The sequence below is a fragment of the Saccostrea cucullata genome, unplaced genomic scaffold (assembly GCF_032062105.1).
Source record: "Saccostrea cucullata isolate Sc308-1 unplaced genomic scaffold, CSIRO_AGI_Scuc_v1 ctg142, whole genome shotgun sequence".
NCBI classification, from domain to species: Eukaryota; Metazoa; Mollusca; class Bivalvia; order Ostreida; family Ostreidae; genus Saccostrea; species Saccostrea cuccullata.
Genome location: NW_026939327.1, coordinates 487,487 through 504,267, shown reverse-complemented (window position 1 = coordinate 504,267; position 16,781 = coordinate 487,487). Strand labels below are relative to the sequence as shown.

The following is a 16,781-nucleotide window of genomic DNA, read 5'->3' as shown; positions in this document are numbered from 1 at the left end:
ATAAATGTGATGACTTTAACTTTTCAATCGTCAACTTCTTTCACTTATGCAACTATATACCTTCATCGGCTGCATACGAGTTTTTATCTTTAAGTTGACTCGATAAGCAGGAGCATGCTCTACGTATGTACTATTTCTAAAACGAGGTAAATTACTGGCAAACAAGTTAATGTAACAAGAATGTCGGCAGTCTCGTTTAAAGTCATCATTTCGTTAGTTCAATGGTCGATGCAATGACCTTGTCAGCAAATACAATTTATCATTGAGTCAAATGCTGACTAATGTTTTTCAAACCAATTGTTAATCCATTATTTACACACTGAATTGAAGATGAATTTTTCCAATATTTCCCAATCATGACAAGGAGCACACGGCGGGCTTGACCGGTCGGCAGGGAATGCTCACTCGATCCCACCATGTTTTGGAGGTCCGTGTATGCTCTGCTCCTATTTTGTGTTGTTTTCTGAACTTTTGAGCTCGAATGCTGTTCGTTATCTACATATAGTTCATATAATCAAGGCAAAATCCCATATTACACTTATAGTATAGTTAGTGTGCATTCCTACATGTAGATACAATATTTATGCAATTTTGGTCGGATAGACCTTGCAATTACTTGTTTCATTAACGACACTGTGGGCTGTTCATAAAACGTCCATTCGCATACTAGAAGCAATCACTTTTGATCTTTATTTTTCAAAAAAAAATCATAAAGATGGTTGTTTAACTTACTTGAACACATAAACCCAATTCTGTTCTGACAGGAAGTGAATTGATGACGAACCGGAATTGTTCCTAAATATTTCACAGCGGCGCAATTACCAAATTCATTAGCTGCAAATGGAAGCACATAATCATAATTATCTTCGTGTAATATTAAATGTTGGTGGTTTTGCGTCTACACCAGAAGCAGTAAGGTTTGTCAAGGATTGATTGATTGATTGATACATCAAAATTTATAAATTGGATAGTTATTATTCGAACGGGCGCCATACAGTTCAATGATGGTTCCTGATTGTTGTATTGGTACACCACCACACTCCCGTCATTTGGTCCTCCAAATAGTTCGCCAGGGTACTCTGGAAAAGTCTCGTAAATGCACTCTTCGACCACCTTGCGGTATTTCTCCACATCGGTGTAACAGTAGCAGTTCGTTTTCTATGGAAATAATATAACAGGATATTCATAATAATACATTACAGTTGAAATATCTCATTAAGAACGACGGGAAGATTCAGGCCCTTGTGAGAAAATCAGAAGATAGGTAGGAACAATGGCAACCAGAATGATTAAAGGAATCAAAGCTTTGCCCACAAGACAAATGATAATATTTAAATTGTTGAGAGGCAATATTAACCTACACTTCCATCTGTATGTATTCCGCTCGTCCGGGAGAGAGGGGAGGTTGAGGAACTTTTTTTCAATACCTTACCCATATTTCCCTGTACTGCTGAAAAAATTTGGGGCAACCAGCAGCCATTCAAGGTTCATTTTCAATAAAAAAAAAAAGGGGGGGCAGACCTCCTACTCCCCTCCCCCCTCTCCGATATTACGTGCCTGAAAATGTACTAGCATCTACGAGTTAAAAGACAAATTTTGAGATTCAATGTATTTGCTTTCCTGGGTACTGAGACTGCTGAGAGCTGGGACCAAAACAATCAAAGTAATATGCCTAATCGTCTTTTTTTCTAGGTATCAAGCATTAAAATTGTTGGTATTAATATACAGTGTAGTAAGCAATGGGTTTTTATACCAAAATGATATTATGCATAATCTCTAGGTTCATGATTTAAACTGTAAGGTGTAACTACTGTAAGGTGTGACTAAATTGATCATATATATATGAAAATGCAATTTATATCTTATAAAACCGTCTTCTTTAGTCTTGGAAATCTAGCAAACAAACTGTTGGTGTAACATGTGTAAGCCCCCGTTCACACATAGATGCCGCTCAACATACTACGATCAAAGTGTGTCTAAAAACATGGACGATCGTGATAAATCGCAGGTGAAACGGAGTCTTTGTAAGCGCAGTATGATTGCGGTAGGTTCTTCATGAGCTCTACGCTCTCGCACCGCTTATTATACCCCTAGCTTGAAAAGCGGGAGGGTATATGTAGGATATGTATATGTAGGACAGTGTACGTCCGTCTGTCTGTCTGTCTGTTTGTCCGTCCGTCTGTGCGTCCGTCCGTCCGTCCGACTGTTACGCTTCGGGGTACCCATCTCTTATCCGCATCTTCTCTCATACCAATGAAAGAAATTTGATAAAACTTTCACAGAATCTTCATTACATATTGTCATTGTGCACCTCCTATTTTACTTTTTCATCCAACACATATTTTGGGTTTCCCACAGAAAAACATAGACACTGCCATTATATTCATATGGGAGGCGAGGGTATCATTTAGCGAGCTCATTGCTCACAGTACCTCTAGTTTTGAACATGCTTAAAACAAGCGTAGCGGAATCGTGGCCAACAAGAATCCGGATAACGTCGTAAATGAGCGTAGTAGACGCGTCGTAATGGTGCAGTCAGCGCGGAAGCATCATTGAGAGATCTTTGCGATCATATAAGTAGTAAAAGCGCTGTATAAGCGTTGTACAGTCGGGAACTTATCAACCCCCCGTTTACACAGAGCTGCGACTTTGCGACGATCATCCCGACCAAGCAATGATCTGAAAAAGTATTGAATCGGGGCGGATCGGTGCCGATCGGCGTCTAAGTTGAGCACTTTGGCAAAATATGGTCTTCATTACGACCATACTACGATGCACCTACGTCAAACGCTTTACTAACACGCTTCTTCTACGATGTTACGCAGTCCGTTGCCGACCAGCGGCGGTGTTTACTGCGTTTACGCTACGCTGCTGCTAAGACATTCAAGATTATACTACGACGCTACACATACCAGATGACTATACGATGATATCGCTACGGTAGTGCCGATCATATTACGATTGTATTACGCTTCTAGAACGATTTTGGCGATGATGTATGTATATTTTGCAACCGCAGATTTTTCTAGTACAACTTGGGCAATGATGCATATATCTTGCGACCGCAGATTTTTTAACGGCTTTTGCCATGTGGTTTATCGGGCATTTTCAACTTTCAACATTTTTAATTTGTAACTGTATCAAGATGTGAAAAGCTCGAAGTCTCAGCTGCAAATTATCGTCAAGTTTAATGTCATCCTTTACATGTAGTTGACAGATGATGATTGGTCATATATCAGCGCTATAAAAACAAACTGCTGCATGAAAGATCGTGGTATGATCGGCGTAAGATCTTTGTAGTTCTTCGTAGGTTCACCAGGAACGTAGAGAGACAGTAGTGGGAACCTAATCAAAACGTAGTGAGAGCGTAATAAGAGCCTGCGTGATACGTTCCTACACTTTAACAGCGCTTTTACCACGATCACGAAGATCTCTCTACGATGCTTCCGCGCTGCTTGTACGATTAAGGCGCTTCAACTACGCTTTTTTACGACTTTATCCCAATTTTTGTCGGCCACGATTCGGCTACGTTTGTTTTGAGCATGTTCAAAATAGGCGTGGAGAGAGCGTAGAGCTCTCCGATCATGAAGACCATACCGCAGTCATACTGCGTTTATGAAGACTCCACTACGTTTCTCCTGTGATTTGTCACGATTGGCCACGTTTTCGGCCAAGCGTTGATCGTAGTAGAAGCGGCGTCCATGTGTGTGGGGCAAGCTCCTACAACGATCCAACTACGTTCCCACTACGATCCCTTTACGTTCCTGACGATTGTACGAAGACCTACAATGACCTTGCGCCGATCATGCCACGACCTATCAGGTAGCATTTTGTTTTTATAGTGCTGATATTTGACCAAGCATCATATATCAACTACATATCAAGGGTGACATTATATCTGAAGATCATTTGCAGTTAAAATTTCGAAATTTTCACATCTTGTTACAGTTACAATTGAAAATGCCCTGTAAACCCTATGGTAAAGGTCGTGAAAAACCTGCGGTTATAAGCTCTGTGACGTTGAAAATCCTGCTGCAGAAAATCCTGAGGCCGGAAAAGAGCATGCATATGACGAACCTTCGACCATTGAAGCTGGTGCCCTTCCTTCTACTGAAACCCCTCAGCCTAATGATCCCTCTATTGAGTCTCAATTCAAAGTTGAAGAAAGTAGAAATGTCCTCCAGCAGCAAAACAGTGAAATACAGACAGACCTTACAGGGGACCAGGAGCAGGCTATGTTTGAATGGCTCAGCGCGTACCCAAACCTTAACGACAAAAAGCTAAGGGGGTATAAAGAAACTCAGATGAAAGAATATTTCTGGAGGGAACAAGCTAATCTGCTTGGTAAAGACGGTGACATCATCAAAACCTAGTATAGTAGCATTTGTTCAAGGTATGGGCGGCTGAAGAAAATGTCACCCGATGCTCCAGATGAGGAACTAATAGAAAGGGACAGTTGGATCCTGCGTGAGTTTCCTGCAGCCCTATATCATTGACGACAAAAACACATCCCTGTTAGTGTAAGTACATAAGTACACATTCATTATAAGGTTGAAATTATGTCATTTGCTTGAGTCTTGATGCCTTTGGAACAGATTTCCAAGCGAAAACTGAGTGGATCCCAATAAGCCGTCCAATGATAATAATTCACGTTACATATAGTAAGATGGCGTAATGGTTTATGTTGTTAAAAGTCAAACTGTACAATGGGACATGTTGTTTTCTATGTTAATATTCATTGCACATGAAAATGTTGATAATGTATTAATTCGTACTTATTTTAGTAACAGAAGACGGCGAAGTTGGTCCCCACAAACACTGAAGAGACTTTGACATCAGACTCAGCTGATCCCCAAGATGATACCGTTGGTACAGGCGCTCTCTACATTAACACCCTCGATGATTTTACTACAACGGTATCCACTTTCACAAGTGTATCTTCAACATCAAGATATTCAAGAGCCTCAAAACCGGTCCTCCGATGATGCAATCTTGACAGACCTGGCAAGTAGTCGGGAACACCTTATTAACATGCAGCGTGATGCCTTAATGGACTGGGTTAAGCAAGCTGTGGCAGGTCTTAATAAGACTCATCGGAGCTGCTTCCAGACTGATGTACAACAACTGGTGAGCCGCTATATTGACATGCAGGAGAAGCAGCAACAACAGATCCAGCCCAGACCTGACCTTTTATCAAATAAGGCCCTATTCCGTACAATGGCAGCCTAATCCCTCACAATGGCCATCCTAAGTCGTCAATACAACGTCTGTGTGGGGATCTCAGGAACGTGCTTGGGTGCAGCAGCAACAGTTGCAGCAACGAGTCAAGCAAGCGTATACCCCTCCCGTTAGTAGACCGTCACAAGAGGGATCAGGTATGGTATTTGCAGGCCTCAGCTCTCTGTTAGATAAAGCTGACGGACAACAGCAGCAGTAAACGTTAGTCAATGCAATGCATATAAATATATAGACATATGTAGTTCTAGCAATATCATTTTGTTTGCAACAGTCAAACCTCTTAAAGCTATTTTGAAGTCGTGTCAGACGTGCTTTAAATTGACAATTGTAGTTCATTTTGTTTTCAAAAACGGATCAGTATAGATTTTTGATGCACGCTGTTTATATGTACAATTTTGTGCATACTCTTTAGTTCAAGAATTTGCATTTATAAAGGCAATACTTGTACCTCTATAAACTCGAATGTATTACTGTTTGGTTTCAATCAAAGAACTATATGCGGTATATTGCATATATTTGCCCCCACAAAAGTCAAATTTTGAAAACTTCCTGAAATGTGCTGAATTCAATAATTTGTATGAGAAATATAAATTAACAGAAAATATTATAATGTCAAAGCAGTGTATTCACAATTTTTGTTTTTATGACGTCACAAACTAGTCCGATTTTATATCCTTTTTCAGAAAGAGAACAAAATGAACAAAATTTCATCAATTATAGCTTTAAAATTTATAGAGCGCAAGTTTGTTCAGGAACAATATTGACATATTTCATTGATATTATCATTCTACACATTATATCAAAATATTGATCCTGAACACTCATGCGCTCGGTGACTTTTACTCAAAATATTGACGAAATATGTACATTTTTCTGTAAAATTCATAAAAAACTGAAATTTACGTCATGTTTGTGACGTCATTACGTACAAATGGCGTCATTACTTATGAAAATATTCAGTGCTTTGAAGTCAGCATATGATGCCCTGTTAAAGAACTTAATTAAATATATCTCCATCAATGTTTGTTTTGGGGGGCAAATATTGGTTATTACCGAATAAAGTTCTTTGAATTGTTCTGTCTGTCTGTGTGTCATGTTTTTTTTTATATTTTATATGTGTATGTTTCAAGAATGAGGTTATACCGTACATATAATAGAGTTTAAGTAGTTCCCTTTGTCTCTTCCCAGCGATGCTGTCCCTGTTTGGTTCTCCTGGCATCTGTATTTCGTACATATTAGCTTCTTCTCTCCAGGCACTGGTCTCTGGATTGTCATCATCATCCTGGTCAAGTTGGGCATTTTGTAAAGCCGGGTAGCGCAATCTCATGAGGTTAGGAAGGCAAACACAACATTCTATGATGTCTTGTATCTCTGCAGGGAATTGCTGCATAATTGTGAGTAAAACCTGCCATCTCTGTGCCAAAATACTAAAAGCATTTTCAATGACACGGCGACCCCTTGATATTCTGTAGTTTGTGATTAAGTTCTCTCTGATTAGACCTAGAGCTTTGCGCATAAGGTTTCATCAAATACATGTATGTTCTCAACCCAAATGCATCATATACCAGAATACTATAGTAAAGTAGGGCATCGGCTCATTGTCAGGAGGAAATAGGTCTGGTGCTAGAAATCCAATCGCTATGGTTTCGAGCTCAGATTCGTTAAATACTTCAGAAATAGAAACAAGTCCTCCACAGTCAATCCATATTTTTTTTAATCAGCATCTGTCAGTGCTAGTAGCACTATGGAAAAAAAGTGTTTGTAACTGAGGTAAAGCGAGCAACTGTTCGGTGGACATCTGTGTTTGCCATCTAGGCCACCACATGCATGTGGGACATTCCATCTGAACTCGTCTGCTATGAAAGACCATTCATCTAGAATTGTTGGACATTTTATCACTTCTTCTTTAAATTCCTCACAAATAGTCTGGCAAACCTCAGGAATGAGACACGCTATCGTATTCTTAGCCACTCTGAGGTTAGAAATTAGACTAGGGTACTTATCTCCTGAAGCGGAATTATAGTAATGGCAAGTTTGATTCTAGCGCTTTCCTCCAGACGGTATCTTTCTTCTGAATCCTTAGGCCAACTCTCTCGAGCAGCTCATCCAACATCGCTGGTTCCATTCTCAAAAAGTTGAAGAAGGCATTGGTGTTTTCCATTCGGGGTTCTTGTAGGAGTGTGTCATACTGTCCAGATTTGAGCATCTTATCTACAGATAGCCATGGCTGTACCCAGTATCTTCATGGCCTTCTGCGCCTCCGCCTGTCAACTATCTGTACAATTTCAAGTTCAACTTACATTTGCTTTTGCTGAAGTAAAGCCAGATGAATCAGATCAGCTTTAATACGTCCGTTCATGTGTGAAGTTTGAACAGAAGTGAAAAATATGTTTCAAATCCAAGATATATATACATCATCGTCAAAACTGTAACAGAAGCGTAATACAATCGTAATATGATCGGCACCACCGTAGCAATATTGTCATACAGTCATCTAGGTCTGCGTAGCGTCGTACATGTAGGATGATCTTGAATGTCATAGCATGAAGGCAGTGAACGCGGCCGCTGGTCGCAAACGGTCTGTGTAACATCGTAGTAGAAGCGTGTTAGTATTGCATTTGACGTAGAGGCATCGTAGATGTCGTACATGTAATGAAGACCATAATTTGCCAAATTGCTCGATTTAGAAGCCAATCAGCTCCGATCCGCCTTGATCCAAAACTTTTTAAGATCGTGGCTTGATCGGGATGATCGTCGTCAAGTCGCAGGTCTGTGTGAACGGGGGTTAAGGAATAACTGTCTTAAATTTTGGTATTATGATACGATTCTGAAGCAATTAGCTTGTATGATATTTATCTTAACGCCAAATAAGTTTATGCACAGAATTACCATATAAGCCAAATTGTTTTATCATCATCATAGAGCAAAAACAATTGACAGTTATTCCTTAAATTTACACGATTCCTTAAACTTGCTTGATCAAAGCCAGCTCACTTATCTTTCTCTCTTGCTTCTCTTTATTATTATCTTTCACTCTCTTAAACAACCTATACATGACTCAATAACTTGATGACAAAATCAAGTTTTTGTTTTACTTTACAGTTTTATTTCAGAAAAAGTAATTTGAAAATATAAATATATAAATGAATTCTCCCAAATTGTGGAAATCATCCTTTTACTTCTGAACTTTTAGGAAACTAGCTGTATGAATATGATAATAATCAAACAGTCTTTACCAAACTGTAAAATTTTTGTTACAATGTACATACATCACAGCCAGAGAAACTCATACGTAATCAGGTGACTATCAAGGCCCTGGGATTTCTTGTCTTTCATTGTTTCATGAGGAAATTTCAGACATACAGGTATATAAATAAAATTAAAAAAAATATAGAAACAGCTGTGCGCCATACAGTTCAATTTTTTTATTATCTTACCGATATGCCTATTGCCGTAATGCCCTCGTTGTTACTACAAAAAGTCGAGCATTTATAGGTGGGATTACCACGCCCAGCGATGGTCTTTAGAGAAATGCCTTTCGTGGATCCCGTAGTCTCAAAGCATCCTTCAATATAAAATTTAAGATTTTTTTATGTACAAGTATTATTAAAAGTTTACACGGAAAATTCAATACAGTATTGTTCAAATGCATATCTTTGAAATACTAATACAAAAACTTTCTTTTTTAATACTAGTATTCATTATCATATTATTACTGTATACCGGTATGCCTTTACACGTTGGAACTGTTTTTCAAACAACAAAAATTTGATAGGAAGAAGATCAGACATTAGGCACAATTATCTATCTTTAATGGTTATATATCTTTAGCATGTGTCTATGTATACACTGTATTACCTAGGAGTGTGAACGATGGTGTGTGTATACCTTTACCATGTGTCTATATACACTGTATTACCTAGGAGTGTGAACGATGGAGTTTGTTGCATGTTTGCTCCGATCCAGAAAACCTGATCCAGAGGGAACTCTGATGGACGGGCTAGTACCCTGAACCCTTCTGTGCTGAAGTCTGTATCTTCCCAGGCTCCCAGTTGCTGACAATTTGTAGAAGACGCGTGCCAGCTTCTAGGAGCCGCATCATAATAGACACCTTGTAGCCAAAAAAAAATCAAAAGAACTGCTGCATCAGTCATCCTCGTAGAAATAAATAATAATGATAAAATTATTGCACTACAAACTAGTAGCATTAGTTAGCATTATAGCATTAAGGACGTACCAAAAATATTTTTGAATTCGATATAACGAATTGCTTTTTTAATTGAAGACGAATTAATTTCTTTAACAGATTTGTTAAATTATTTGAATAAAAAACATTAATTCATAAAGCAATTTTAGGACCTGTTTAAACGAAATTAATTCGTTGAAATAAATTTTAGAATTCGATTTAACGAATGTAATCTGTTATATAACAATATTTGAATTTGTTAAATTAATAATGGATCCTACAAATCAGTTATAGCGAACTTAACCGACATTACGTCCTCAAAAAAAAAATAATTATTCGACAATTCGTTATATCAAATTCAAAAAAAAATTTTGAATTTTTTTTTTATCCTAAATTGGCTGTTATTTGCTTTTAGTGAAAGGTTTTTTTCCCTTTCTTGTTGCTACGTCACGTGATAGAATCACTAAATGAGAAGAAATGCAATTTTTACAGTATTTTACAACTTCTACATATAGAAGTTTCACTTACCTCTCTCGTCAGATCGAACAACCGAGAGCCAAAAGACAGTTAGCAAAATACTAAGAGGATGGGGCATTTTAGAAATCTTCACACAGTCGACCCTTAAAGTAGACAAAAACTGTGGGTCTTAGGAAGACAGAGTACTAGTAGGGTTGTATAGATCCGGTAGTAATTTCTGTAATTGTATACAAACTTAAAAACAGGAAGCAGACTTACATGAATACTCATAAATTGTAGAAATTTAAATTTATAGTGCGTTCTCTTCATCTTTATGTAATTCGTCACATTTACGATCCGCGATTTCTCTTTTGATATACTACATATCATGTCTCGACTTGTACTGAAGTTCTGTTATATATTTTTTTTGTTTCTAATGCAATTTTTTAAGGCATAGAATATTTTTTTAAAAATTAGAATTCTTGTTTCAGATAAATGTAAATATTTGTGTATTTGAGAACACAAATATGGAATTCTTAATTATGTAAAAACACAAAATACACTTCTCCATACCTCCTATCTTCCTATGAATATTATGTTTTTTGAGAATTAATATTAAGTAAATTAATGTTGTAGATCTAGAGTGAGTGAATCAATAAAGAATTGTATGAAAGTGAAATGCAACAATTCGACTTGACAGCACATCCGTTATTTTGATTATTTCATTTCAGTTTCAAAACATAACATACTAGACTTCACCCTTTAGAGTTACTAATATTCAAAGATATATCGGATCAAATTTAGTATGACCGAAACCAAAGAATGAATTAGGCATATACATGTACTGGTATTCAGCGTATAAATGTAAATATTTCCATTTCTATTTTCTCTGTGATACTAAGTAACTCTTTGAAAGTTAGGGGAGTTTATTTCTTGATAATTCTACCGGAATGTAAATTAGGCAGTCGATAGGTCAGGAGCTAAGGAGGCCTAATATGCGTGCAAATCTCGTGCGCATCTGTCTCCGTGTCTGACGCTAAGGAGGCCAAATATGCATGTAAATCTCGTGCGGCTGCCTTTTGTGTTTGACGTCAGTGGGCGAGGACTATTGAAATTGGCATGGGAGTCCTCTTGTAATTTAAATCGATTAGTTTACATTTTTAAAGTCTAAATCTACAATTTTATTTCACAATGAAATGGGTATATAAGGAATCACTGTCTAGTTAGTATAATATGCCAGGGACATCAACGATAGTGGGAAACATGGGATAATTTATGCATAACGGGCTTCGCCCGTTATGCAAATTATCCCATGTTTCCCATTATCGTTGATGCCCTGGCATACTACACTAACTAGACAGTGATTCCTTAACTAGTCACTCATTCCAGAAAAAATTACCTAAAATATCTCCGTATTTATCCTTGAATATGGCTGGGGCATAGGCCAGTGGAGTTTGTTATGCACAGTGTATGTCTTCCGTCCTTCTGTCGCGTGCTTTGGAATCAGCTCAGCTCTCAAAAATTTCTTAACAGTTCAAGATACATATATATATATATATATATATATATATATATATATATATATATATATATATATATATATATATATATATATATTATATATTCAAAATTCATACTGTATTACATATTGATAAGAGCTACTAGTGATTTTAACATATTTTATTGTTTAGATGTTACAACTAAAGGATTGGACACAAGTTCTTAAAACTTAGTACGTCATCTCCTAAGGAGAGTTACTACTAGTAGTATTCAACTGCAACAAAAAATTTTGACCTCGGCCTTTCCTTCGACCTTGACCTCACTTATCTTAAATAAGTGTTTCAGTTTTAAAGAAACCATTCAAGATATAGTGTAATAAACATCATATGTGTGTTTGGTATGAACATTTTTGAAATTGTCCTTTTTCCTTCTTTAAATAAATTATTAGATAAAGGTAAATAGCATAATATCCAACATGTATTTCTACTATAAAGTTTGCATTCAGTTAAAACTTTAATTTTTGAAAATTATTAGGGCAAAATATAATAACACATGAACCTTGTTCTTTTAAATCTTTTCTTTTATTCAATCTTAAATTTAAAAGAAGTAATATTGTCAATCCCGGCATCAATCACGTCTCCTTTATCAACGGGTCCAACACCAGAGGGCGTGCCTGTTAGAATGACGTCACCTTCCTCCAACGTAAAGTATTTGCTGATGTAACTAATAAGAAAAGGAATGCTAAAGATCATGTCTTTGGTGTCACCATTTTGCTTTGTTTGACCATTCACTTTCAACCACAAATTGACGTTATCTGGCCGTGGTAGTTTGTCCTTCAGGATGAGGTCACTGATCGGACATGACGTGTCAAAGCCTTTAGCAAGCGTCCAAGGATGACCCTTCTTCTTAGCCTCATCCTAGAAACAAAAACCATACAAGTTTCACGAATGTTCTAAGAAATTCCAGTTCTTGACTTATATAAGTCCTGTCCTCATAGTGTACTTTATTTAGAGAACTGCTGCTTTTAAAAAATTAATATGTAATTTGATTTGTTTAAAGAAGTATATTCTTTGACTTGAGACTCAATGCTTCCACAGCTTGTTCCATGTATAAAGATTTGGCATAATTACTTGAAATCTCAAAAGTTTTAATTTTTCAAAATTAATAAATTTGCAAATTTATTAGCTATCCTTATTGATATCGTCGAACGTAAGGTTGACCATTTTAGATTTAGAAATAAGACTTAAATATAGTCAAGGGAATACAGCTTAATCTTTAATCCTGACAGTTCCTTACTGTTCATGCAGTACCCAAAGCATAAATTCCTATACAACCAGAGAATGCTGACATGTAGAAAACAAACATTCTATTGCTTCAACAATGCACAACACACAACCAACAAAGCTATAAAATGGAGTATGAAAACATTTTAAGAATATTTTTTCATGATCATGTCTTAAGGGGGCCAAAAGTCTTTGCATGAAATTTTCAGAACTTTGAAATTTGAAATTTCTTTCCTTGTAATCTATCTTTAATTTTTAGGCATTAAAAAAATACCTTTATATGCTATTTTTCACAGCAGCACATGCAAATTATTGAAAAACAATGTGAAATGCTGAAAATAGATAATTTTCAGACATCATTTTTCTACAAAAAAAAATGAGCTTAAAAGAACCAAAAATGTCAAATTCCATTCAAAATCAACATGATTTCAACATGATCAACTATTTGACTGATATCTTTAAAATAAATGAAAGCTCCTTATAATTCACCCTGCATGAAAAATATAAATAATGGAGCACAATGTAAGTATCATTCAATTTTTCTTGTGTTTTAACAATTCCGTCATGCATAATAGGTAATACCTTAAAAAGTCTTTGTGTGAAAATGGTTTAATTCCTATTTTTTTGCAGAAATAAATTATATTTTTATTTTAATGAAGAACAAAGTATATACCTTTACAAAATAAACGAGAAATATTTAGTTTTCTTTAACCTCTTGAGTCTTAATACTAACCTTTCCGCACTGAGACAAAGGTAAGTAAGCACTGACGAAAATTTTGCGGAAGACAAGTATTCTGTTTTGATACACTGATTTAATTTTTTTCTTCTTTAGTCCTATCATTCTGTTTTCCCATCCAACAACCAACACCTATTAGAACGTAGGACTTATGGCTTTACATTAAATTCTACTAATCAATTAGCAAATATAGGCCCTATCTACAAGCACCCCTGGACATAAATTTTGATAGTCAACCGCTGAACCGGCTTGTCCAATAAAGTTAACTTATAAATGTTAATTAATGTCAAATTCTAAGTTATACGAGGGGTTATCAAAAAGTTCGTGGACTGAGGCTTTAAAATTAGTACTATGTAGTCTGAGCTTACAAAATTTTGAAGGAACATAAAACAACAAAAAATAAAGAAATGTTGAAAATTTTAGCTACATATGTTCATTATTTCCTGAATTATTATGAAATAAAAACGATATTATATCATCACCCGGCGCTGTCGCCGTTTAGTTTTATGACGTCCGACAACGTCATTGTTTTTTTCAGTGTCTGTTTTTTCTACCTCATACACTATTTCTGATGAGATTCCATGGAGCTGAGGAAGGACTTCAATCCGTCTTGTTTATATGACTTTACAATGTCATGAACAGCGGCTTTCAATGCATATACTATTACAAATAAGATCTATACAATGGCAGAGACCCTCGCTTGATTGTGCCAGCATATTTTGCTTTTTTGGAGTTCATTATAGATCTACAATACATTATAAACGTCATTTTTTGCCGTGATTGATTTTTCACACCTTGACTACAAATCGACATTAACTGTGCATTCCTTTTCTCTCTGAATCTATTTTGGCATTAAAAACAAGTAATCTGGATGCACATTATTTCTCCGTAGCCAGTTTAAACATTTCCTAGGTGTATACCATTTTTTCTACCGGCAATGTTGGAAAAGGAAACCCCTCCCCCCTTTTGACGTCATTTTCAAGGCAATATTTGTTTGGATACTCCATGTAAAATTTATGATAAAATTTCATAGAACTTTCAGAATGAGGTGAAAATTTAATATTTTATGACACAATAGTGTCCCAACACATACCTGAATTAACAGGGTATTTGGATGTCAAATGTTCATATCACAATAGTTTTTCTTAGTTACACTTAGGTCGAAAAAAACGTCGTTTTCGAGGTTGCGCCGCATGGACATACCATTGCTTACAAAAACATTGCTAATTTATTAAAAAATAAAATTCATAATTTGTGATTTATTCTATAGATAGAAAAGACAATGATAACTAGATATTTTAAAATTCATTCATGTACCTATAGCGGTTTTAATTTTATAGCGCTAGTCCACGAACTTTTTGATAGCCCCTCGTACAAGTATGTGCTTGACTGGATCTAAGAAAGTAGCGGTTCCAGAGACATGTTCGTCGGTGCAGAGGGAGGGTCATTTCTTTGGAAAAATTGTCCATAAACTAGAGACAAATGATTTCAAGTACTTATCTGATATTTATCCTGAATCAGCAGGATTGTACTTGAAAGAATCATAACATCCTGAATAAGCAGGATTAAAGAACCGGTAATACAGCTCATAATATTCTGTATAAACCAATGTAATTTCTATTAAACATATTATGTTTAGTGATCAAAAAAATAATAATCTCTATGGGTTTGGGAGATGCTCGTATATATATACACTTTCTGCAAAAATCAAATTACGACATTATGCTGTGATTTTAACTAATAGTTCATCTAAGGGTACTGTGTATAAACTTTTTTAAAAATAAATTTTGAGCGTGTTGCCAAGGAATTCCATTTTATACTTGAATGTACTGCATTGTCAAACATTATGAGAAAGTATATATTTTATTACACCAAACATAGTTAAATTTTCTCATTGAACTGATGACAAAACAAGATGCTAAAACATTGAAAAAACTATGTATGTTTATTATAATATTAAAAATACATGATTTAGTCTGTCCTTCATGATTTTTTTTCCTTTCTCTCCCAATTCATTTTCTGATTATGTATGTTATATACTTGTACCTCTGACCTGAATTTATATGCTCATAATGCTGTAAATATTTTTCATTGTCCTCATTTACCATATATTTTAAATGGTCTTGAGTGAATAAATGAACTTGAACTTGAGGTTATGAAAATGTTAGTAAAGTCCAATAAAATTGTGGCAGCATCGAAATGCATGTACATGTAAAGCGCTAGCACTATTGAAATTAAATCAAAGTAGTTGCAAAAATAAATTCAGTTCTTTTGTAATTTTTTATTTTTATTTATATATGTACGGTGGATTTTTTTCAAATCGTTCGTTCCCACGTTATTAAATTCGTTCCCATGAATTTAATTTTATGGGATCGAATTTGTATTTCGTGGGAACAAGTTTAATTTCGTTGGAACGAGTCGAATTAATCAATTTTTATTTTGTGGGAACGACTTTTTATTTGATGGGAAGAATTTCAGTTTGTTGGAACGAATTTTTCTTTCATGGGAGCGAATTTTATTTCGTGGGATCGAATTTCAAAAAAAAAATCTCAAGCATTTGTCCACCATAAACAATATACAATGTATTTTTTGACAATATAATTTTTTTCTATGTATCATCCATACCCTACTGGCTAGAATTAGTACTATAATTAGACTGTATTTAGTATTGATTGTGATGTCATAAAAACCACACAGCTTTTCCATACCCTGTAGTTTTTTGTATTGTCCAAAATAACACAAAAAGTGGAATATACCCCAGGCCTTTCTTTTTTTTAATGAAACGCACTGCTGGGTGAAAACATTTCTCCCCCTTATGAATCTTCCATTGATACTTTTGGAAATATTTTCAGCATCTACTTTCTCCACGAAGCTATGTGAAGATAAAGGATGTTCCTTTGTCATAAACATCTATAAGTATAGGGTATAGACACAGGGCTATATGAAATGACATAACTATTATTGTGGGGCCATATACAATGACATACCTGTAAATGTCAGGTATTATGAAATTATATACCTGTAGATAGGAGGCTAAATAAAATGATATTCCTGTAGATGCAGTACCATAAAAAATGACATACCTGTAGATGCTCAGTGCTTTATAAAATGACATACCTGTAGGTGCTGTGCTATATAAAATGACATACCTGTAGATGCAGTGCCATATAAATTGACATACTTGTAGATGCAGTGCCATATATTATGACTACCTGTAGAAGCAGGGCCATATTAAATGACATACCTGTAGATGCTGTGCTATATAAAATGTCATACCTGTAGATGCCAGCCACAAACAATGACTTACCTGTAAATCCCTGGCTGTCATGTCCAGGGCTAATACATAACCTCCGACATGGTCCATAGCTTGCTCCTCGCTTAT

General features: G+C 35.7%; 1 protein-coding gene across 1 annotated transcript; it reads right to left on the bottom strand.

Annotated features, from left to right (window-relative positions):
* Positions 1-676: 676 nt before the first annotated feature.
* On the bottom strand, positions 677-9,392 carry LOC134252868 (uncharacterized). The gene is made up of 4 exons (XM_062735412.1): positions 9,158-9,392; positions 8,676-8,803; positions 996-1,158; positions 677-834 (listed from the first exon to the last, which is right to left on the bottom strand). Exons 1-4 carry the CDS (start codon positions 9,390-9,392, stop codon positions 677-679), a joined length of 684 nt encoding a protein of 227 aa, XP_062591396.1.
* Between the last annotated feature and the right edge of the window lie 7,389 nt (positions 9,393-16,781).

Excerpts from the sequence above, each read along its gene's own strand:
- LOC134252868 (XM_062735412.1), bottom strand. The coding sequence starts at position 9,392 with ATGACTGATGCAGCAGTTCTTTTGATTTTTTTTTGGCTACAAGGTGTC. Across the intron at positions 8,804-9,157 it reads TCCATCGTTCACACTCCTAG|GATGCTTTGAGACTACGGGA; the intron begins GTAATACAGTGT and ends TTTATATTGAAG. Across the intron at positions 1,159-8,675 it reads TTACGGCAATAGGCATATCG|AAAACGAACTGCTACTGTTA; the intron begins GTAAGATAATAA and ends TTATTTCCATAG.